General features: G+C 43.7%; 1 protein-coding gene across 1 annotated transcript in view; it reads right to left on the reverse strand.

Moving 5' to 3' along the window:
* slc25a26 (solute carrier family 25 member 26) overlaps positions 1-23,769 on the reverse strand; it is a 54,873-nt gene that overhangs the window by 11,090 nt on the left and 20,014 nt on the right. The window contains exons 6-8 of the mRNA XM_086198661.1: positions 6,611-6,655; positions 1,711-1,780; positions 60-124 (exon numbers count right to left, since the gene is read on the reverse strand). Coding sequence (XP_086054787.1) covers positions 60-124; positions 1,711-1,780; positions 6,611-6,655 — 180 coding nt within the window. The remainder of the gene's footprint in view (positions 1-59; positions 125-1,710; positions 1,781-6,610; positions 6,656-23,769) is intronic.

Raw genomic sequence — 23,769 nt, forward strand, 5'->3', positions numbered from 1 at the left:
GGTATGTGTGAGTGAGTGTGTGTGTGTGAGTGAGTGTGTGTGCGTGTGTGTGTGTATACCTTTGCGAGCATGATCCTTGTCTTTGCCACATCAAGCGGAGTTGTAACAAATGCTGCTACCGCACCTACAGAGACACATGCAGACATTTAGCAGAGTTTGAACATAAAAGGGTCTCTCTCTCTCTCTCTCTCTCTCACTCCATTCTCACTACAGTCCTTAAATATTCAAAAGTCAGATTAATTCACCACAGTTACAGTAACACTCCCTTTGGCCTTTTACTGCATTGTAGCCCATAAAAATATGATAATACTCCCAATCTGGGACCTTCACCATTGTAAGACCACAAAAATAGACAGACACACTTCTATTCCCACCGTCTCATTCAGTCCCTGCCTTCCCCTAAGCTACACACCAGTGCATACACTTCATCTTATGCACAAGCACGAAACACTTAACTCAAATTTACCCTTTACCCCCCCGTCCCCAGGTGATCCAGAGGTGTCCCAACCAAGCTTTGTGTGTGTGTGTGTGTGTGTGTGTGTGGTAAATTAATCCATATGGCCCACAGAGGAGCAATGAGTGTACTGTGGATAGAGGAGATCCATTAGGATCCATGTGGTAGAACACACCCCTGTGTTTAATGTTGGCTGATGGTACAAGTGTAGGATTTCAATGATTTTTTTGTGTTAATAAAACTGATTGTGTAATATTCTTGGAGAACAATAAAAAGGGAGTTCTATTCCAGTAAATATAACAAACTGAGCGCCGAACTAGAGGATCAGAGGCTGGGACCCGATGAAGGATGGATGCAAATCAGCAGGTGATGTCACCTCAAGTCAGACTGTGCAGGTTTGCCTGGGGTGGGGGGCAGGTTCAAGCAGGGTCAGGTCTGTTGTAATACAGGGTGCTAGTGCAGATATTTGGGATGATTCAACAGGCTTGTGTGAGCATTTCAGTATCAGGGAAACGATTTCTGGGTGTAAAAGGGACGAGGCTGAAACTTGAGGATCCCTCCTGGACTACAGCTCAGTGTTGAAGGGCGTGAACCCCACTCCCCTCCTTATTTTCCCTCTAAATTCCACACTTTTCTTATTTATTTCTCATTCTGTGATTTTTTTTCAACATACTGAATTTGTTGAAATTGTCATTTTTACTGTCAGACAAATAAAACTTTATCTTGCGAATGGAACTCCATAAACAAACTCACAACTTTAAGATGACTGGATCTGATGTCGCTCTACCTACAGTGGTATGTATCTCTCATCGTCTTTCTTGTTTCCAAGCCTGCTCCCTTCCCCCGTTTTCCTCTTCAGTTTTTCAAAAACCACTTCAGGCCCCAGTGCTCAAGAGGTCGCACAGCTGCAGGGCCCGTCCCCCCGGAAGCAGCCCCTCTCAACCCTCCCCTCTCCTCCCCTGGTTGTCTACGTCCCCCCTGATACTCATCCAAGCTGAGACAGAGACGGAGAGTCTGCCTTGGTGTGCCCGGCTGGAGAGAGAGTCGGTGCAGCGTGATTGCAGTGAGTGTGTAAAACAGGAAGTAGCTGTGCTTCACCCTCAACCGCACGTCGCTCCAGCTGATCTTACGTTCATAGAAACTTGTCCTGCCCATCTATTCACCTTTCCATCCATTCATTCATCCACCCAACCATTCGTCCTCCCGCCCCTTCCCTCTTCTCCCTCATTCCCAAAGCAGCATATAATCCCCTGCACCTGCAAAAGCTCCGCACACTGCAGCCTGCCAAGAGTAGAGCGTGTGACCTTGCCTCCATGACCACAGACTCTGGGAGAAAGAGAGAGAAATGTCGAGAGAGAGCATTGACGATAGAAGAGGATGATGAAAGAGCATGAAATGAGAGAAAAACAGGGGGAGAGGGAGGGAGGGAGAGAGAGAGAGAGAGAGAGAGAGAGAGAGAGAGAGAGAGAGAGAGAGAAGATTGTAGTTAGTGGGGATATCAGACACATTGAAAACACATTGTGAACCCTGGTCTGGTCTGGTCCGGGGTCCAGGACACCAGCTGGGAACTGGGCTGTCTGGCTATTTTTGCATTGCCTCTTCTCCCCAGTGATGTCATACTAATTGTTTCCCAAGGACTGGAATGGGACAAGAGGGAAGTGGAGGAGCACACCACAGCGTTCCCACTGGATCAAACTCACTCTCTTCAGTTTGAGTGTGTTTTACCAACAATCCATATTTACATGTATGTTACGGGACGTGTCTTGATAACGACTGAGGTGCAAAGGCACAACATCCCGTGACTGATTCAACCACATTTAGAGACAAACTCACTGTAATGTCCCTCTAATAGGACACCATTAAACCATCCAGAATCCAAACTGTTAAGCCATTAGAACACTAAAATCCTGGCTTTATATATCTTAAGGTGACTGCTGACATACATTGTTATGAGTATGTATGGATGAAGTGAAATCCATCCATCCATCCATCCATCCAGTTTCTACCACTTATCCTGTTAAGGGTGGGTGGGGGGGTGGGGGGGTGCTGGAGCCTATCCCAGCTGCCTCCGGAAGATATAGACAGACCACCATTTACACTCACAGTCACACCTACAGTCAATTTAGAGTATCGATCAGCCTCGTCCTCTCTTGATGTCTTTGGACTGTGGGAGGAAGCTGGAGTACCCAGAGAGAACCCACACAGGAACAGGGAGAACATGGAGACTCACACAGAAAGATCCTGTGCTGGAGCCGGGACTCAAACCTGGAACCTTCTTGCTTTGAGGCGACAGCGCTGACCACTGCACCACCGTGTCGCCTCTCAAAGGGAAATTCCTTCATTCAGTAATTAAATAAAACAAAAAAACCAACATATTTTTTGACATAAGTCACACAGAGACATACAGTCTTCAAATGCATGTAAACGGAACATTATAAAAGTCCCTAACAACAGCCATTAAGATGGCACCCCAAAGCCAGCAGGATCTATCCCATCAATCCATTTTCTTCCGCTTATCCTGATTAAGGGTCACGGAGGGGGTGGAGCCCATCCCAGTGGTTTTCTGTATAAAATCTGTATTTTCCTCTCAAATCCCCCCATCAAACACAATCCAGCATTGTAAATTTTTCTTTCCTGCTCCTCCTCATCCTTTCATTGGCTCTTAATCAACATCTCTAAACTAGACAGCAAGTACAAGCCAATCGGAGGCAGAGGAGGGATTCCTCTTACTGGGTCTGAAATAAAAAGAAGGCCCTTTCACACCCTTTATGTTGCACATGTTTAAGGGGATGCAGGATGTTCTATAGCTTGGGAACCATTGGTCCACTCCAGGACAACCAACCTCAACTTTCTTTCTTCTACAATAGTGGTAATAATGTCTAATAACTGCAAATATACCGATAATGTCATAATGCACTCCTTCTCCTGAGTTTATTTGTTCTGACGTGATGATGATCTCTCTCTTTTATGGGCTTATGAGGGATTTCCCAGCTAGAGATGTACGACAACAAAAATAATTATACAGAATAAATCGGTGCCATCTGAAATCTCATCACAAGATCACTTCAACTGGCTACTGAGTGAAACCACCTGATATTTTCCTGTTGTCAGAACCAACAGGAAGCGGCACAGCGCACAGGACACACACACACACACACACACACACATGCACACACACACACACACACACTCCCCTGCTAGGTTCAACAGAACGATGAGGAGAGGCATTGTGCTAGGTTGGTTAGTTTTTGTGCAAAATGCATGTGGACAGCTGGGCTGCCTTGGGCGCTGTGAGGTATGATTACGACTCATGGAGAGAAATCGAGCAAGAGCATGGAGCGATTACTGATATTTGCTTTTAACCCACCACCACCCCGCACAGTTGAATCTGTTGCATATTATCTTCTCCTATCTCACACACACACATGTGGAAACCACCACAACCATATGTTCTCTGAATGTGAGTGTGCAACACATGCAACACAAACAAGTAAACACACACACAAACACACACACACACACACACACACACACACACACACACACACACACACACACACACACACAAAAGGACCAAAGGAAGACAGACAGTGTGTGTATGAGCTCAGGATGTGTCATGTGTATTCCATTAGAAGGCAGATTAAAAAGAAAGAATTTTTTTTCCACATCAAAGGCCTCAAGCTGGAGGATTCCTCCCCCCCTCTCCAATCTCTCCCTCCATTCCTCTCCGTTTCATGAATAAATAATAAGGGGTGAACCTGGGAAAACAAGCTCTTTGACCTTTGAACCTTGGTGTCAGGGTTAGACTCTGCACCTGGACGACTTCCCCCAGGAAGGAGGTGGTAGGTCTGTGTGTGTGTGTGTGTGAGCTTGTCCCATATGTTTGTATGTATTTTCTTGCATGCACAATAACACTGAGATCCCATTAGCAGCTATCATTTGACTCACCGCGAGCGAGCACGGCGTGAATATCTGCCCCCGTACAAGCTTGAGCTGAGTTTGTGAATTCCCACTTAGAAGGACTACATTAAGCACATGGGATGCACCCTTTAATTAAAATCAAATACATTTTTATGCATCTAGCTCAACATCTCAAATCACAATTTGTCTCGAGGGGGCTTTAAAAATACCACACTCATCACTGTCGGCCATTTTTTTCCCACAACCTCAAGAGGATACCGGTTGCTGATTGCCCTTTCTGATTCTAAAGATGTGAAGTTTCTTATATTTTTCCTATTGTACACTAATTTGACATCAATGATAAGTTAGCTCGCGAAAAAAGGTCAGTTGGTCACAAATGCTGTTATTCTGCTAGTCTTGGGACCAATAAAGGATTATTTTAATTTGTCTTAATCTAATCTTATTTCATTTGATCCTTTCTTATTTTATGTCATCTTTCATCTCATCAAACAATTTTAAGCCAGAAATATAAAATATTGTCTTAGGGGAGTACTTTCTTAAGATAACTTTGCAAAAGACTCTTGTATCTTTGCTTCTTTTTCCCAATTAATTTTTTTTTTTGACCGTAACTCATCTTGTCGCTGCCTGGATTGTTTCCAACTGCTTTAAACTCTTCACAACAGAATTTTCTGAAACGTCAAAGAAGAAGAAGAGAAAGAAAAGCGATTTATTTCCACAACCTGAGCAACTAAGTGGTCAGCGCTGGGCTCTATTTTTAGCGTCTCATAGGTTTCATTTCCCATCTGGCTTTGAACGCTAGAATTCCTTGCATTTCCTGTAGCTGTCTCATGGTGTTGAATCATGTGTGTCACACCCTTCTGTCTTGCGCTGATGTTTTTTGAGGGCGACAATATTGTGAGACGAATGTGTGTTAGAAGTGTGTGAATAATCCACATTGCTTGTTGAAGTGTGGTGTGTGTCCAGTGACCCAGGTGCACAATTATTCTGGGACTTTCTCTGCCTCTCCATGATATCCCACCAAGTCGAGTTGAACTTAATGCCCTTCATGAAAGGATTTAGCTGCTTCCTCTTCTTCCAACAGGCCTACAGCCATGTGTTGGGTGATTTTCTCTCCTTTTTTTTTATCCCCCCCCCCCCCCTCCTTTCCGCGTCTCCCACTGGCAGCTGTGTTGGCGTGGTGTGAAACAGAATGAAAAAAGGCCATAACGCAGCACATTACCATCCCGCAGAGCAGATGGGACGTCATGCCACACACATGCACCCTCTCAAATTCCTTCACTTAGGGATATTTCGTACTGAATTACGTGATCGTTGTTTATGAAAACCTCCAGGTGGTCACTAAAGAAATGGCAGTAAAAACATCGCAGGTAGTTGTTGGTCTGGGCAAGTTTCAGCCATTGTAACAGAGGAAACGCTTCATTAGCTACTCAGAGCAGCATGTTAATACAGATGATAATTGGACTGTACATTAGAGGAGAGGAGAGGAGACGAGAGCAGAGGAGAGGAATGGAGAGGAGAGAGAAGTCCAGATTCCAGTAGTTCAGCTCTCCGCCAACGGACATGTCCAGATGGCCTGGAAAGAGAGCGCCTTTGACTGAGGGACAAAGAGACACTTGTGGACGACAAAAAAATCAAACTCTCACAAATGCACAGACACACACATACATGTGCGCAGCTGTGCAGCGTATTGTTCGTCTTAGCGCGGGCCGTTAGTTCCTTACATTGATGGAATGTTTGACTGTCCACCCCACGCCCCTTGAGACATGATGTCATTCCAACAAAACGCTGTCTTTTCAAGGAGGGACTGCTTTTTATGTGTTCAGGGGCCACACAGTGATGAGAGTAAGAAGTACTAGCAAGAGGGACATTAAGAAATAGTTGTTGTTTTTTTTGTTTTTTTAAATATATCAGAACTAGAAAGAGGCAGCTATAGAGGGCTGGATGTGTCCAAAGCTCATGATGAACTGAAGGCTGGCTTGATGGTCGTCATGACAACCCATTAAACCACCGAATAAAGTTCCATTTTCACCTGCCACAGTGACACAAGGGAATCCGGAGGGTGAGCATGCCGTAAATGTGTCAGAGCATAAGCACACTTAAAGTTTACGACGGATTTATCACCCAGTCATTACTGTAAATGATGGTACTGAACGATGGGGGAATAGCTGAGGAGGGAAGAAGAAGATGGATCATAAATACAGGGAGGGAATAAAGTAAGCTGAATCCAAAACATACCTTTAAATATTCCCAGAGTGGAAACTGCACCAGGGAGAAGGGAATCTGAAAAACAAGCACACGCATTTGGACTCATCAGCTTTATATCAGCAATGGTTCATCTTTAACCTCCAATTTCCTACACTTGGCATTCCTGACACCTTTTTCTGATTCTTCCCTCTCATCTGACTGCTCCCTTGTTCCCCCTCTCTCTCTGCTGATGATTAATGAATGAGACGGGCTGTGGTCTGGCAGTCCGCGGCGGATAGATGGAGCAAACTTGAAACGAGGGATAGAAGGAGGCCCTGGAGTGATGGTTGGAGTGTGAGTGTTGCTACTGGAAACACACAGGAAGTTTTAGCTGAAGGAAATCAATGACGATGCCAAGGCAAAGGGTACACACAGTCAGACCACACACACTCACACTCACACTCACACTCACACTATAGGCATGCAGGTGCATGCAGAGGAATGGGAATATTTAATTCAAACAGACATGCAGAAAATAGCTCACACAGATATATTTCACAGACACACACACACACACATGCATATGCGCGCACACGCACAGACACCGACACGTGTACTGTTATCTTGAAAGACGTGGGGAGGAAGACAGGAATGAAGAGAGGGAACAAAAACAAAATCAAAGAGAGAAATAAATAAAGTGACACTGAGTGACATCAGTCTTTGATGGCGGCAACAAGAAGTTCATTCATCGGTCTGAGACGCCTCCAACACGTTCCATCAGACTAGGGTATTGATATTGAGGGAGCCAATTCAAGTGAGCCGGCCAGAACAGAAAGACAATACACAAGCTATGTTTATGCCATTTAACGAGCTTATTAAACCCTTACTGAGCGATGTCATATAAACGTACGCCGTGAAGCATCTGCTCTCTGAGAGCTGAATAAGTGAAGTGTTAAAGAAGCCGGGAGGTTTATCAAAGAACAGAAGAAACACAATAATCACAACAAATAAGAACGTCATATCATGTTAATGATACATTACCAAGGAAAGTTTGGACCTTTACTGGTTTTATATAGTGAATTTCTTCAACAACGAGTTAAAAGATACCATTTGTAACGGATCTCAACAAGCTTCATACTTCTACCTCCAAATCAAAAGGGGGCAGCATACAACCAGGAAGTTGTGGTGTAAGGCTCAAGCAAATGCTAACTTCTTTAGCATGAGCTCAGGGTGTAACTCTTGATTTATTTATTTATTTGATTGATTTTTATTCATTTGCTTACTTTTAAACACCCTGAGCCCAACATGTATGAGAGCACACAGGCGGCGAGGCCAAGAGGACAATGTACACGCTCAATAAGCCTTAGCATATCACGCTTGCAAAAGGGAGTTGGTGCTGTGATTGATTTATTGAGTTTCAATTTCTAGTTTCAGGGAAAAAAAACTGCTACATTTTGATTTCACTGATGGAAATTTTTAATTTCAGCGATCCAATAGGCCAGAGAATGAACCCGCTTTGTGGACGCAAATCAGGCAGTGACAATGCTACACTTACAAATCCAGCAGGTCGCACATGCTTCTGCAACAGATTGCTATTTTCTGCAGCTTTTCGCTTTCTTTGGTTTGTAAAAACAACTGATAAATTTCAATTAATTACAGAAAACATTACACACAAAAAATTTAATGCATGTGAAGATTCAGCTCGTAAATGGAGAGCAGCGAGTAACCAGGGGAGGAAAGCAATATGCCTTTGCTGCATCCGGTCAGACAGAAATTAAAGGAAGAGAAGAAGACCCCACGCTCTCTGAACATTCTCAGTGGTTTTACACGCTGCTGTTACTGACTGTAGAATTAGAATTAGTTTAATTTTGTCACATGACCACCCAAAATTATTTTTTTCAACATTGCGTGATTATCAAATAAATATAAAATGACAGAAATGTCAGTTGAGAATGAGCCCAGGTGGAGCTGGTCACAGGTCAGTAACACACTCGAGTACATTAAGGTTGAAGGGTGCAGGTTTTGTCTTCGCATTCGCACAGATGGGACAATGTGACTTAAGAACTAGCTGAAGTGGAGACACCACTAGTCAAACATGTAATATACTGTAGGTGCCACAAGTCACTTCTGATCATTTACGACTTCAGCTGAGTGACACAGTTGGCTGCAGCTTGATATTGCACGACTGGCACATGCAGCCAACAGAAATGTTCCAGTGGAAACTCCGGGCTCATCCGGCCTATCCGGGCAGACAGGAGCAAATTCTCTCAGGCCTTGGAGACGATCTGAAAGGGTTTTTTGATGTAGGTCTGGTATCCAGTCCCCAGAATGTGGAGCTCCTCTGTTGTCCAACTGTGCAGCGATAAGCATGAGCCTTCAAAAGGAATAAAATGTGCACCTGTCTTTTATTACTAGTCCAAAGATTCTGCCTTTTTCCAAGTAAGAGAGACAGAGAAAGACTAACAGATGGAGAGAAAATGGGGGTTGGGGGCTGGGGTAGCAGCTTCTATTGCTAAATGGAAGCAGATCATTTTGTTGCTACATGAGCACTGACAGTAAATGGAAGTCATGTTCCGACACATTTTACATTCATGCTTCGGAAACTGTTACCTGTGGAAACCTGCCAGTAAAAATTTAAAGATTCAGCAAAAGAAAAGTGGAAAAACAAGAACTTAATGTCAAGTTAAATAAAAAGTAAATACTTGTTTTCGGATGGAAAAAAGAAGAATATCCCTTAATTGAGTCATTTTAATTAAAATGGTTCAGGTCTTCAATCTTTATCAAACTCCTATTAATCTGGTTTCATGTCGAGCGTCTTCTGATGAAGCGAATAAAATACAGTAACAAATTTCAGCATCGAGAAAGGGATTAAATGACTTTGAGAAAGAAAGACTGACGGTCTCAGCAGTGCTCATGTGTGTCCTCATCAGTTTTTATAGATAGGCCAAAATTCTAAATTCCACAACTTGAAATGGCTGTTGAAGATTTTTATATTATATATTAGCCAGTCAGTTACGATGTTAAGGTTAGTTTAGAGTAAGAAAATTCCTATGAATGAATGAATGTCAATGACGGGTCACCATTAAAATAGTAGCATGTGTGTGCGTGAACGCGTGCGTGTGTTGCCAGGCAGAAACATATGAAAACCACATGTTGTCTGATTAGAACTGAGAAGCCATTTTTAGTTCAACAAGGACACACACACACACACACACACACACACACACACACACACACACACACACTTCAAACATGCGTGACTAGAAGAGGCAGTATCCCACTGTGTGTGTGCTTGTATGAATTGTACAATCAGATATAATAATTAGGGGACACGTGTGAGCTAATCACAGCTCATCTCCCATAACCACACTTGACGCTGCCAACCGGTTACTGGAACCAAATGGTTGCGTACTACTGGAAGATGGTGAGGTGAATAAGTCAGTACAGGCAGACAGACAGTGAGGAGACAACTAGTACTCTCCTTCTAATTCTTCTTTCATACTCCGTTCTGTCTCAGACAACACATATCTCCACATCAGAAAATCACCTGAGTTTAATTTTCATCCGGCTAAAAAAAAAAAAAAAAAAGTAGAGCTGTTTATGACTCATGATCTTAAAACATGAGCGACATTTCTAAAAACAGCTTGAGGGAGCTTCAAGTCACATTTTACCGTTTTTACTCCCCGACGATGGGAACGGCCCCTGAGCTGGAGGCATTATATTTTCAGCTTGTCCGTTCCTCCCGTCCTCGTTAATACGATGTCTCAGGAAGGCCCAGAGGGAATTTCTTTAAATACTGCACAAACGTCAGCTAGGGCTCGAGGATCAACTGAAAAGCGTTTGGTGGAGTGAAGAGATCCAGAATCAAGATGTATAGCAACTGGATATCTCCGGGACCATTCCATCCACCGTAAGATGGACTCAATACACATCAAGAGTAGATAAATGACACTAGGATTTGAGATACATCTTATGTTTTTACCGTGTGTGTGACACACTTATTTATAATATCTGGGATTACATGACAGATTCTAGTTTATGAAAGTGATGTGCATCAAACATGAAATCTGAGTGTCCATGTGCATATCATCATATTTGCATCACCCCATAGAATATTCAGCCAAACTCATCTCTGGTTTGTTGGGCGTTATGGTGCAGAGAAAGCATCATGGAGGCGTACTACCTCAATCCAATATTTGTACTTCCACTTTTGTTTTTGAGGTCCCGTAACCTTAATGGTCTCCAATTCATCACCAGCCGTTAGACGGTAAAATGTTGTATTTTTGAAGCGTTTCATATTCTACTGACCAGTCAAAGTGATGTTGGCAACACCCCCTCTTACACGCATTCACAGCCACACTGTACGCTGCTGGCAGAGGGAGTTACAAGTTGCCAACCTCCCAACACATTCTAACACGTATGACGAAGGCATCAGGCTTCCATATCTTTCTCAAGGACGCTTCCACGTGGTCTGTGGGGGGATGAGGGAATTGAACCTGTGGCCCTCTGATAACCAGACAGCTCCTCGACATTCATAGGCGTACCTTTCTCCTGAGTCGACGCATCTGTTCAAAAAGTTCTGGTGCAGCATCAAACTGCACATACGCTAGAGTACCAGAAGTACCAGAATCATTCTTTAAGTATAAATATAATATTTCAGGACTCCATCCAACCACTGGGTGTGTTCAAATGCATAAAAAAACAACATTTCCAGGAAGGAACATAACCAACAATTTTCTTCCTTTCACTACAACTAGCATAACAAGTCAATGCTAGTAAAATGGATGAAAAGTGGCCCAACAGAAAATTGTACGTTTGCGCTCCTGCTATATGTATTTAAAGCTCAGAGGCCCAAAGTAAGGGACGAGAGATGAGAGACGAATACGAAAAGCAGCTGCACCTGATTTATCACGCTAACTGACCACTGTGGCAGAGGAAACTGTGACTGAGTTTTTACATCTGGGAAAAACAGGTAAGAATCTGCAGTGCTGCTTTAGCAAGCACAGAGAGGGGGGGGGGGGGGCAATTAAAAAGATGCTTTACAAAGTTTAACACAAGACAAGACAAAGGACTGCTCTGATCAAAATAACTGCATCTCTGTGTTTCCTGCCCTTTTCCTGACCAGGTGTGTACATGGCTGTGTTTTCAAAAATGAACTATTCAAAAAAATCTCCACCACCAAGAAATTAACTTTGTGAGCCTCTGACCAATTAAGTCACCCTTCACCCAGTTGAAAATAATAGATTCATGTCTGAAATCTACAGGTTATGTTCTTATTTGCCCAGTATTTGGCTGGTGGCTGGCACCAACCTCCCACCCTGGATAAACAAACACTTCCAGATCCACGAGTGTCTTCTCTTCAACTGCTCGTCCAAGTTCAACAACAGAAAACTTTCCAGACGTGCACTCAGCCCAGCAGCAGCTCTGCCTCAACTGCATGTTATGCAAATCAGCTTGACTGGGCCTGGACTCATTTACATTTGTAGCCTTAGCAAAAATTCTGTTATATTAAAACATTGTGATGACATAAAGCACCTGAGAAAATACCCCCCCCCCCCGAGTGTCTGTTGCATGGTAGAAAATGAAAACCTTTTCCTTTAATTTATTTCATCCTTGCAGCTGCCTGAATTCCGTGGTCTGTGACTGCAAAAGTGCTGCGCACCAATGCAGTACCATGCAACATGGCTGCGCCCTCATTTGCCAGCGTCAAAACATCGTAGCCGGCAGTACGTTTGATGTGACTTTTCCTCCGGGTCATGAGGACTTCTGTGCGCCTGAACACAAAAAGGCTTTTATTTTTACCATGGAGCTGTGGAATATTCTGCTCTTTCTTCTGTTGTACTGATGTGGTTTGACAGTGAAATGTCACATGCAGCAAACCCAGCCCCACAACTTTTTTGCCATCGTAGCAGGACCCGCGTCAAAGAGGGATACCAGGGTATGTGAAGACATGCAAAAGCATGACTTGCACATCCGACAGCAGAATGGGATGGGTGCTAGATCCAAAAAAGGCTGAGGAAGAGCCCCGAGCTCAAAATCTTACGCGCGCAACATATTTTTGAACAATATTTTCCGAGTGTACGGATTTGATTTTTTCCTTCCCTGCATCAGGATACGTATCACCGAGTGACTTTACAGAGAAACCTGTATCAGAAATCAGTATCCTGGTTTCTGATTACTGGATCTTATTTGCGCAGCTGCTGTGATGTTTGTTTTTTACAGCAAAAACCAACATGGATTTTGTAAAACTTGAAAAGAAGCTGGGTCAAAGCCACTTCTTTGGTTCATAAGTGGGGCCATGTAGAAATGTTTCTTCAGCACTTTCCAGCATGACCTGACCTGTTCCCCATAGGTGTTGGGAAACTAGCGTCCTGTAACCAGTTCACCGGACTGAGATAGGTCAATCTTGTCAAAGCTCCCAATAATATTCAATTCTTTCTTTACCGAAACACAAAACCCAACTTTCTTTGCTGGTCCGGGTGCTCTCGCTGCCAACCCTATGTTTGATTTGCTGATGCGTCTCACTGCTGAGGCCTCGCCTGTGCAGGCAGTCGACATCCGCGTCAACTATCACTGTCAATATCCGGGATAGGGCGTATACATACTCCGCTGCTTTTTTTTTGGGGGGGGCTGATGGAGAAACAGAAAAACAGGCTACTTAAAAAAAACACGATCATCACCGGGATACTTAAGTCTGTGCAAACACGCTCAGTATCAGAATATGAGATTATGGTTGTGTTGACTGCTCTGCTTCTGCATGACAGTTAGCTGTAGAGGTTGCCATAGCACCCAGTTTTCCTGCAGGTCCTCTTTGCTACTAATTTCCTTTCTTTGTGTGATTTGATTACAAAATATGGTGGAGGTTTTTTTTTTTTATTCACTGTGAAGGCCTGATTACACAATAGTGTGACTATAGAAACAAACTGGTGACTCATGGTATCATGGTGTGACTCGCAATGACACCCTGTAATGAAACAAACAAGCCACTAAAGTTGACACTAGACATCTACAACCAAAGCTGAATTGATCACAGTCGCACACTGTGGCAGCAGGCGCTGTTCCACAGCTCGTGTTATTAGTTAGTTACTCCTGTGTTTGCCCAGCACTGGTGTGTGCAGCATGAAAGTCTAAACCTTAACTATAAACTAGTCGTCTCTATGACTGCAGTCACCGTCGCAACTGTTATTCAATGAAAATCATGCTCAAACTGGCTCTGAAACTTGGCAGTAAAAGTGAGAACTTGGTTCCAGGAGCTCAGCAGCATCTGCTCCCACAAACATCTGTGTCATGCGGCCAGACTCCAGGGACTGGATTCCACCGCTGGAAAACACATGCGCAGCACTCACAAAGATCTGCTATCCTGTGTGTGTGTGTGTGTGTGTGTGTGTGTGTGTGTGTTGCGTTCTTGTACGAAAATGTCAGTGTAATTAATCATATTTCAGTTGACGTGTGTGTGCATGTGTGTGTGTGTCTGAAGAGCAGCGTTATATGTTTGCTAGCTGCCACAACTCATAAACCATCAAAGGCGACAGTGCCACTTGCTCTGACTGTCAGGTAGGATATTGCATGAATATGGAGATGTCTGCTGTGTCACTCCGCCGACAGCCTTCCAGTCTGTGCATGCATGTGTGTACACGCCTCCTCGCCAACTGTATTAGTGCCGCCTTTATTAGTATTCAGAGAAGCTTCGAGCTGTCACAGGTCCTTAGGCGCTCAGCGGAGGGCAGGAAAAACACATGTCAAAATATATTCAGATTGAGCTTGATTGCAGGACAAGCCAGTTGGCTGCAATTTGACAAATGACTTTTAATAGGTCACACTGCAGCTAGTGCATACTGATGAGTCACCCAAGGAGAGTCAGGAAGATGGAGAGACAAGTGGACAAATGTATAGATGGCCAGAGCAACAGATGAGAGACATTATTCATCTTTTCCAACAGATTCCTCTCCAGAGAAGTGTTTCTACCCGCTGCTACTGAGGAAAAGCTGTCCGACTTACCATATTTTTCTAGCAACATGTACTGATCGATATAATATTCACCAGCACAAGGGGACAGCTGAACACAGCTCTAAACTCTAGACTTCTGACACCTGACTAACACATTCCGAAGTGTGACTGAGCAAATTCAAGTCCGTGATGCGCAGAAAACTGTCCAGACAGAGTGATGTTGCAGTTCAATGTGAGCATACGCCACAAATATATCTTATGTGCTGCTTGGCTTTCTCTCTCATTGTTCATCGGTTTAATCAGTTTAAGCGGGCACCAGTGAGACTGAGAGAATGGTAAACTTTAATGGTTTGTACACTCTTTTCGCCTGATTTACTTCCTCTCCTCGTCCTTTTTTAAGAGCCCTAATATAAAGTTATTATGGCTCAGACAAGATGTGCCGCTTGTCAACCTCATTTTAAACAAGTTATTCTGTCTTTCTTCCTGACTGCTACCTGGACAGGAAACAGACATTTGAAAACAGGCTAAAAAAAAATGGAGCAAGCACGGAAATATTTGCAAAAATGCAGCCAGGACAGGTGGGCACAAGTCACCTTTTGGCTGATGCAAAGAGCCTGTTGGGCTGCGTCAGTTGCTAGGTGACCAAAACGGACACCACCAAGTCGTTTTTCCATCTGCCTCACCAGCTTGCTATATCATGGATGCACCATGTACCTTTCTTACGGACAGAGGAAGGTCCTGGCTTTAGTTCTGCTGTGGAGGAGACGAGTGGCAGCAGCGAAGAGCAGAGGAAGGTGTGGGTTCATGAAACCCTCAGAGAAAGACAGGATTTGGGAGAGGTTTGTGTCATTCTCGTTTCTCTCATCATAAAGTCCTGGAAACTGGGACACTACAATATCAGTTACGCCTAGATTCCCTCCTATTAGAAGCACCGATGCGTCATCACAAAGCGCTGTGCCCACGTTGAGCCTGGTTTAACTCAGGCCCGCTCTTGAATGGCACGACACGTACACAATGAATGGGAGGGATGTGCGCTGTGTGCACACTGCGTCCTTTGTAAAAAGAGCCTTAGTCATCTAAACTGGAAATAATTCAGAGAACCTCACTCAAAGCTCTCTGGCACTGTATCCAATAAGGAGTTGGTGTCGAGGCTACTTTTACTTTACGTTATTATATCAAAACGGGACTATTTTCTCGCGGTTAGGGGGATGATCTGACCCGAATCTCTCACAGTGACAATGTTGTGTTGTTTACCAACTTTGTTCAGCACATTCATATTTGAAAGGAATTTGCACAAACACAAAGTAGAGCTCACGTTTAAAGCACTCACATGAGTACCACCAGTGTCACAAATATCTGTTCATCCACCCAACTATCAGACAAAGTAACATTTAAAACTGAAAGTGACATTTGAGAGATGTTTTGACCTAAGATGCATGTCGGCTAGCTGAACTGCAAAGATCACGGCAGGGGAAGAGGAATGATCAGCAAATCTAAAGACTTCAGGATTCACCTGGAAATCTCACATACTGGCACCATATTGTGCGTTTAATATGTGTGAGACGTCGAGATACTTCATTGGGTACCTCATAGTGCAACAAGAGGACCAACGCTGCGACTGTTTCCCGAAAAGCAGTGCTAAAAGCGGTTGATAATTCTTTTTTTCTGTGTAAGCATCTAAAAACAGTGTGTCCTGATATAGAACACAACGGGCCTAGCAGACGAGTCATTTTGGGAATCAGAAAGCGTTGCTGTGAATCATCACTTATGGCACGCACTACGGTGAACCGCGACAAGTCAAGACGCCCTCCCATATTTTACAGCGATTTTACGGAATCCCAGACACAAATAACAGTCCTCTGAAAACCACCGTTCACACTCTAACTCAATCAAGACACCGTGGTGAAATCCTGAACTCCGACAACTTTAGAATTCATACTGCTGCATTCCTGCTACCAGATGTGGAGGAAATGATTCATGAGCTGGAGACGTCTCCTGGATTCTCTGCCAGAGCTTAACACCCGATGACCGTTGATTAGACATTCACCAAATCTACCATGTAAAGCCCCAGTGTGTAGGATCTAGTGACCTTTAGAAGTTAAACTTGCGGCCCATCTTCCTTCCATTGGTTAAAAGGGAGGTTGGAAGACTTTTTAACTTCTCACGGCACAATATAACTATTTTGTCTAATAGCAAATGGCAGTGTGTGACATCAGTGGTGTCACTGGCAGTGATGACCGTGGCTTCTGCTGCTCCCCTCAGCAGATGTGTGTCCTAGAAACAAAGGGAAAAGGGGGAGCGAATGAACGCATCTGCTGGATGTGTAAACTTCACCACACTTTACTGCCGGGGTCCCAGGGAAGAGCAGCATAGAATGTGAAGTTGTGAAGAGAAGATGAGGATGTTATAAATCAGAAAACAGGGAGTTACGTCACACCCTAGTTGACTGTGTTCCGGTAGAAAAACTGGGAAATGTTATGGGGGAAAAAAAAAACCACATTGCTGACTTCACAGCCATTTGCAGTACCAGCTGATAAATACACACTACGTGGTATTTTGCAAACATCGGAGAGAGAGATATCTTCTGCCCAGTACCTCGGTCAGGAGCACCAACAGGATTTATCAACTAGGTGGGGGAAACCGAAGCACTTGGAGCAAACCCACACAGACACAGGGGGAACATGCAAACTCCACACAGACAGGACCTGGGACAGCTGGGACCTTCTTGCGAACTGCTATGCCGCTGTGCCCCCATTTATGTGTCACGAAGAAGACTAAAGTGATAAAAAGGGTAGATCCGGTATCTCTGAGGTTCCAGGTAATCAGGGAGGCTTCCAGTAGGAATTTCTAACTAAACCTCTGATTTCCCATTTCAACTTGAAAGCTTTGAAACTACTGAAAATGGGGCTGCACGGTGGTGCAGTGGTTGGCACTGTGGCCTCACAGCAAGAAGGTTCTGATTCGAGTCCCGGCTCGGGTGCGGGATCTTTCTGTGTGGAGTCTCCATGTTCTCCCTGTTCCTACGTGGGTTCTCTCCGGGTACTCCGGCTTCCTCCCACAGTCCAAAGACATCAAGAGAGGACGAGGCTGATTGATACTCTAAATTGACTGTAGGTGTGACTGTGAGTGTGAATGGTAGTTCATCTCTGTGTGTTGGCCCTGTGATGGACTGGCGACCTGTCCAGGGTGAACCCCGCCTCTCGCCCGTAGATGCTGGGATAGGCTCCAGCCCCCCCGCAACCCTTACTAGTAAGGAATAAGCGGAAGACGATGAATGAATGAAAACAAAAATGACTTATTACAAGTTGATACCTGACAAGAAGACGTGGGAAAACAAGTAGAGTAGAATGGAGTGGTGCAGTATTGATCGAAAGCACCTTGGGTCAAAATAATAATTACTGGCACAGTAAAGCTAGGGCTGTAAGATGTGGATGCATGAACAAAAATCTCTCTCTCTCTCACACACACACACACACACAGACAAAATCAGATACACCCACATTCCATCTGCTGTGTGTCACAAATATGATGAAGGGCTGAATGAGTGAGTGATACAGTAACAACAGACAGACATGTTGAGAGTTAATCAATCATCAGAGGCAGGTGGTGCTGGACACCTCCATATGGAAGTGATGGACAATCTGTGTGATTATGAGAAGACAGACACACACATGCACAAATGAAAATATTTCAGACTGCAGAGCAAGAAGTGTGTGTGTGTGTGTGTGTGTGTGTGTGTGTGTTTTTTGCTGGTTAATGCAGCTCTAATGAAGTATGACAGACATGCAGAAAGGATGTGTGTTGCAACACTCGGAGCTCTCTGACCAAACACAGAGCAATTATCCTCCAACGATAGCTCCACCTTTTTAAATAATATATGTTCCATATAAATAAACAGATATATGCTTTGAGGGATATATGAAGGCTGACTTATACGGCATCATGATTTGTATTGTCGGTTAAATCATAATTTGATATCATGATGTATTGCGATGATTTATTGCATTACCAGATTTATGGACTAATGTCTTTGCAGATAAAATGAGTAGTTGAATGTGTGATTCATTCTGCTGTCTCGGAACTCCTGGGTAGTTTTTCTTCAATGTTGCGTCGGGGATCTGTTTAGCTTTCTGCTGCTACAAGTTGTCTGAATTCCTCTAGGTTTATCTTTCTCGTGTTTGGCTCCTCTTTTCCCAGGAAATGTGTGAAAGTGTTTCGATATAGGAAACTGCCCGCCGTCCTAATTCCCTTTATGGCGGCATCTCATAAATCATGAATTGAATATCTATTTAGGAATTAGTGTGGCGAATAACATGTGAATTAGAGAAGTATCACGATACTTCAGTGCATTGATTTTCCTTCCCTGCTGCACGACCGGTGATTCACAGGCAATTAGCTTTTGCTCAAGCTAGCAAATCACCGCTACAGTGAGACTCGTTAACTGTTCAATGATGCTGAGCCGAGATGCTGGCAGCCGTGTCAGACTAGAAATGTATTTATTAGGATCGATGCAAAAAAAAACAACCAAACGATCACAGTTTATGATAAATTACAGATGTGTTGCATGCAGGGTTTCCCACCATAGCTAATTTTGCAATGAATTTCAAAAACGTAAACTTAAAGAATCCTGCGACAACTCTGTGGTTTGTTTGTCTCGGCATCTTGCATTTAGTTTTGCTGGCAGCCAAAGCAGAGGTGAAATGGTTTTGGCACGTTCAAGTTCTACAGATAGTGGAAGCATTGTTGAATAATTCCCTGTTACTGCTGAAAATTACGGGCTTGTTATGCCCGTACCCAGGGGGACAAGGGGAAGGGTCCTTTGTAATATGAACTGTTGCTTCTGTATGCACAATTGCAGCACGGGCCAATGTTTTTACTGGACACAGATTAAAAAAAAAAAAAATCAGGAATACTTTTGTAAACAAAAATTTAAAACGAAAGCCATCTTTGAAATTCATGTAGTGCAACCGTAGCTTGTAGCCCATCTCTGCCTGATCTCAGTGCAGTTTGTCACAGATTATGGAGAGTGTGCAGTGTGCATGCACTAGTGTGCAACCTGCAGCATGAACATGTGACCCTTCCAGGCCTATATTGTGTAAGTACGAGGAGTGTTGGGCCTCAGGCGACTAACAATCACTCATCCCAGCCTTCACGACTCCCAGTGCTGTAAAAACTAGAACGAGTCTGACTGCACTTGCTGAAGAATTCCACCTGACATTTCTGAATGCCAAAGGCAGCACAGACTGTGTGTGTGTGTGTGTGTGTGTGTGTGTGTGTGTGTGTGTGTGTGTGTGTGTGTGTTTAAACAAGCCAAACTAGGGAGAGGTTTGGGCTCCAGCACATCTCCAGTGAGCCAATCAAATCGCAGCTGGCCCCGATTCTGTTAAGCCGCCGCCACAGCCCCGCAGATGTCGGCACAGGGCAGTATTATTCACGACAAATTAAGACTTGTTCTGAGGTGAGGAGGAGCAAGAGAGGGAGCAAATTAAAAGAAGGGGGGGAGGCGGTGGGGAGAAACAATGTGCTGGCAAAGTTTCAAGGGAGCAATTCCATCGACATGAGAGAAATTCTTCCCAGAAACTCTGAATAATATTTATGTTGTGGTGGTGATTTGTTTCTTCTTCCCACCTGTGTGCAGCCTGGTCTGTCTTATGATACTGCAGAACAGGGAACAGCACAAAGGGAAAAACACAACTCCCTCATTAACAGCTCCTCTTTTCTCTGCAACCTTTAAAAAACATTCACGCCAGACAAAAGGAGCAATACTAAACATTAAGGACTTCGCGCTCAGCAGCAGGTCATGAAGGTCACTGACGACAAACTGACTGCCGCACACGGACAGAAACGCTCTGAGTAATATTTAACATATTGGTTATAGATCAAATGAGAAGTGTTCTTTCAGGAGGTTAAAAACATGACCGTCTGGATCTGTCACAGTCACTGACAGATGATTTCAATGGCAGAGTGCATATTCGCCAATGACTGCTGGTGTGACGTGACACAGGATGCCCGCAGGGTCAACCAATTAGCTGCTGACAAGAAGAGAGATGTATGTGTGTGCCTGAGGATCTGGCTCAGGCTGGGAGTCAGACGCGACAGAGTCAAATGAGGGGAAACCTGACGGCGGATGTACTGACAAGGTACTGAAACACCAACGATACTCAAATGTTTTTTGGGGCCGACGCTGATATTTGTGAGGAAAAATCAATAAGTAGTTCAATTAGTTACACATCATGCAAAATGCCCAATTTAGTCTTGTATTTTTCATTTATTATTGCTTAATATTCCATTATTAGTCTGCAATTTGTTGTCCTGAGTCCTTGCGATTCTACCCAAAGTCTCCATACACCCCTACTGCCAAAACTCAAACTAAATGGTGGGCCACAAGCCCAAAGCGAACAAATGCTGTGATGAAAATGCCTTTTATTTTTTGTTCTTTTCTTCATTTCCACCAAACTAACATCCTATGCAAAGTGTCGATCTGCCAAATGATCAAATAATGAAAACATAATGCTCATATCTATAGTTACAGAGCATCTTTACCTCAGGAAAAGAAACCAGCATAAACAAAGATTTACATCCTTTTTTTAAAAAAAAAAGAAGAAGCTATTTTTATATATTTTATTATCATATCTTCCGTATTCATTTTATCCATTTATTTTGACATATTGAGGGCCAAACTGAATTTTACGGAGAGACAAATCTGGTCCTACTTTGGGCAGCCCTGGTGTAGAGGATTTATTTTCACCACTCGTTAAAACAACTGATAAAACTCAACCACAAACCGAAAAGAGGAACAGGAGAAACATTATTTCTACATGTAGAATGAAGCGTCAGCCAGCACTAAACCAACAGCATTGGGTTACTGAACCTCGAGCACTACAGACCTGGAAGATTCAAACTGGCAGAGTTAGCAGCAAAAACCAAGCTCATGCATGTATAATTTAGACAAAATGGAAGCCAGGTCTTGGTAAACAGATTAATTCAACCCACTATGATGTAGAAATCTTCATCCATGTGATGCCTTTATTAAAGATTTTATTAGAGACAGTAGCTTAAAGCAATTCTGAAATTACTCACCACCACCGACCAAATGTGTTCACAATCATGTTTGTTTACAGCACAGAATGTAAGACCGCTAGCATAGCTTGAGCGATAATCTCACAGAGCTAGGAAAAATTATTTACACTATTTTTCTGTTGTTTTATATTTTAACCGTACATGCAAAATTTTGTTTGCACAGCTGGGATAAATATTTGCATGCTCGCAGTGGTTTACTGTAACTGGGCGGCGGCTCGCTAGTGCAACATTTACAATGCATCCTGGGGGTTTTACCTGACTACATCACCTGAGAGCACAGGAATGACTTCAGATTTTCCTTTAAAGGAAAAAGAGGTGAAACTAGAATAAAGCTGCTTGCTTTATAATCTCATGCTCTCTCACACACACACACAGAAACACGCAGACGCACATGGAAACACACACACGCATGACTGAAAGCTACACACACAGCAGATGTGCAGATACACACACACTGATCTCTGGGAGCAGTGCCCACCACAGCAATAAAAACTCTATCATTCCAACAAACCAAGCACAGCCTAAAGGCCAACTGAAACATTTCTAGTCATTCCTCTCTCTCCTCTCTCTCTCTCTCTCTCTCACACACACACACTCACACACACACACACACACACACACACACACACACACACGCACACGTATCTTATCAGCTGGGAATCAGATAAGCACAGCAGCAGCAGCAGCAGCACAGCTGGAAATAACAGAATCTCCGTGGTGAGAGGAGTGTGTACTGGCAATGGTGCAACAAGTTGGGAAACACACACAGATGAGTCAGTCTAACAAAACCATGTATGGACCTGATCAATCTGTTACAGGCCTCAACAAAAGGCTGCACAATGGAACACCAAGCAGCACTTCTGTTACCATTAAAACATGAAAAACACGCATCCCTCCTGCACATGGAGAAAAAGGTCAGGGATCATTAAAAAGACATTTGATATCAAATTTCTTGGCATTCCATTCAGTACATGTCAAAATAATTAATTCAAAAAGCCTCACCGTAGTGTTTAAGGGGAAGTTAGAGGTTTAGCACAGTCAATAGGAATTAACTACTTGAGACCATGAATGTTTCTAACAATTAAATTACAATTCATCCAGTGGTTAGCAAGACATTTTGGTCTGGACCAAAGCGGTCAACGAACAAACCAACACTGTCAGCACCAGAGCCCTACTGCTGCCTTTAATACAGCTGTGCACACAGAGGGGGATGGATTTTTGTAGGATAACACGTTTATTAATTCTGAAGCGTCAATGCAATCGTTGGGAGTGCAAAGCTAATGTGCTAGGAACGAACCATGTGATCTCACGGGAAGGCCCATAAGTAGCGTGCCGCTTTTAAGTCACTTTGCGCGTCAGTTCCGACAGCGTCCTGTTAAAACACTTGTTAGCAATTGCTGTTGAACTTACTTATTCAACACCACAGAACAAAACCTTAACATGCCCATGCTTGTGTTAATCACACATCTAACTTTAGGTATTCAAACAGAATCCCAAAGACTTATTCACAAGGGAACTGGACATCGCTAACAGGTTTCTATGCTACTCTGTGAGAGTATAATTTAAGACTGTTAATTACTCATTCTTCTTTTACTCATTAATCTGACGCGGTTTGAGTTACTGGTGATGTATCAAGCACAAACGCTGAGCTACACACGTAGCCCCATGGCTCTTTTGAAAACAGCCTCTGCCTGCTGCGCTGTGAGTGCAGAATGAAGTGGTTTGAACTCCTAACCTCCGCTGGGGTTGAGAGAGGTAAATGCTCTCAGTGCGAGTGACACTTAATATTTCTCTCTTCCATCGGACATTAAGCAGTGACATCACAGTGCGACCCTTGACATTCAGGTGGTTTGTTCCAGATGCTTTTGGGTAATAAGCACCGCTGCTAGCAAGATGACGGTTGTGATGGAGGAAACGGGGGCAGGCGTATGGCTGGCTGGCTGGCTGGCTGGCTGGCTGGCTGGGTGGGAGGAGCAGGTGCTGCATCTGGATAGCCTCATATGACTGTCTGGAAGAAAAAGGGCACTTATGCAACAGAACACCTCGCAAACAACAAAACAGCCCTTCAAAATCACGATGGAATTGAAAAGTGAAACTCAATGTCGAGTGTACATTGTGAAAAAGCTAATGGAAACCATGAAGGGTCATTATTTTACACTGACGCCAAAGAACGGGAGTGGAGA

This window comes from Aulostomus chinensis, chromosome 3 (genome assembly GCF_037954235.1).
Source record: "Aulostomus chinensis isolate RoL2024-O1b breed Wild chromosome 3, RoL_Achi_v1.0, whole genome shotgun sequence".
Taxonomy (NCBI): domain Eukaryota; kingdom Metazoa; phylum Chordata; class Actinopteri; order Syngnathiformes; family Aulostomidae; genus Aulostomus; species Aulostomus chinensis.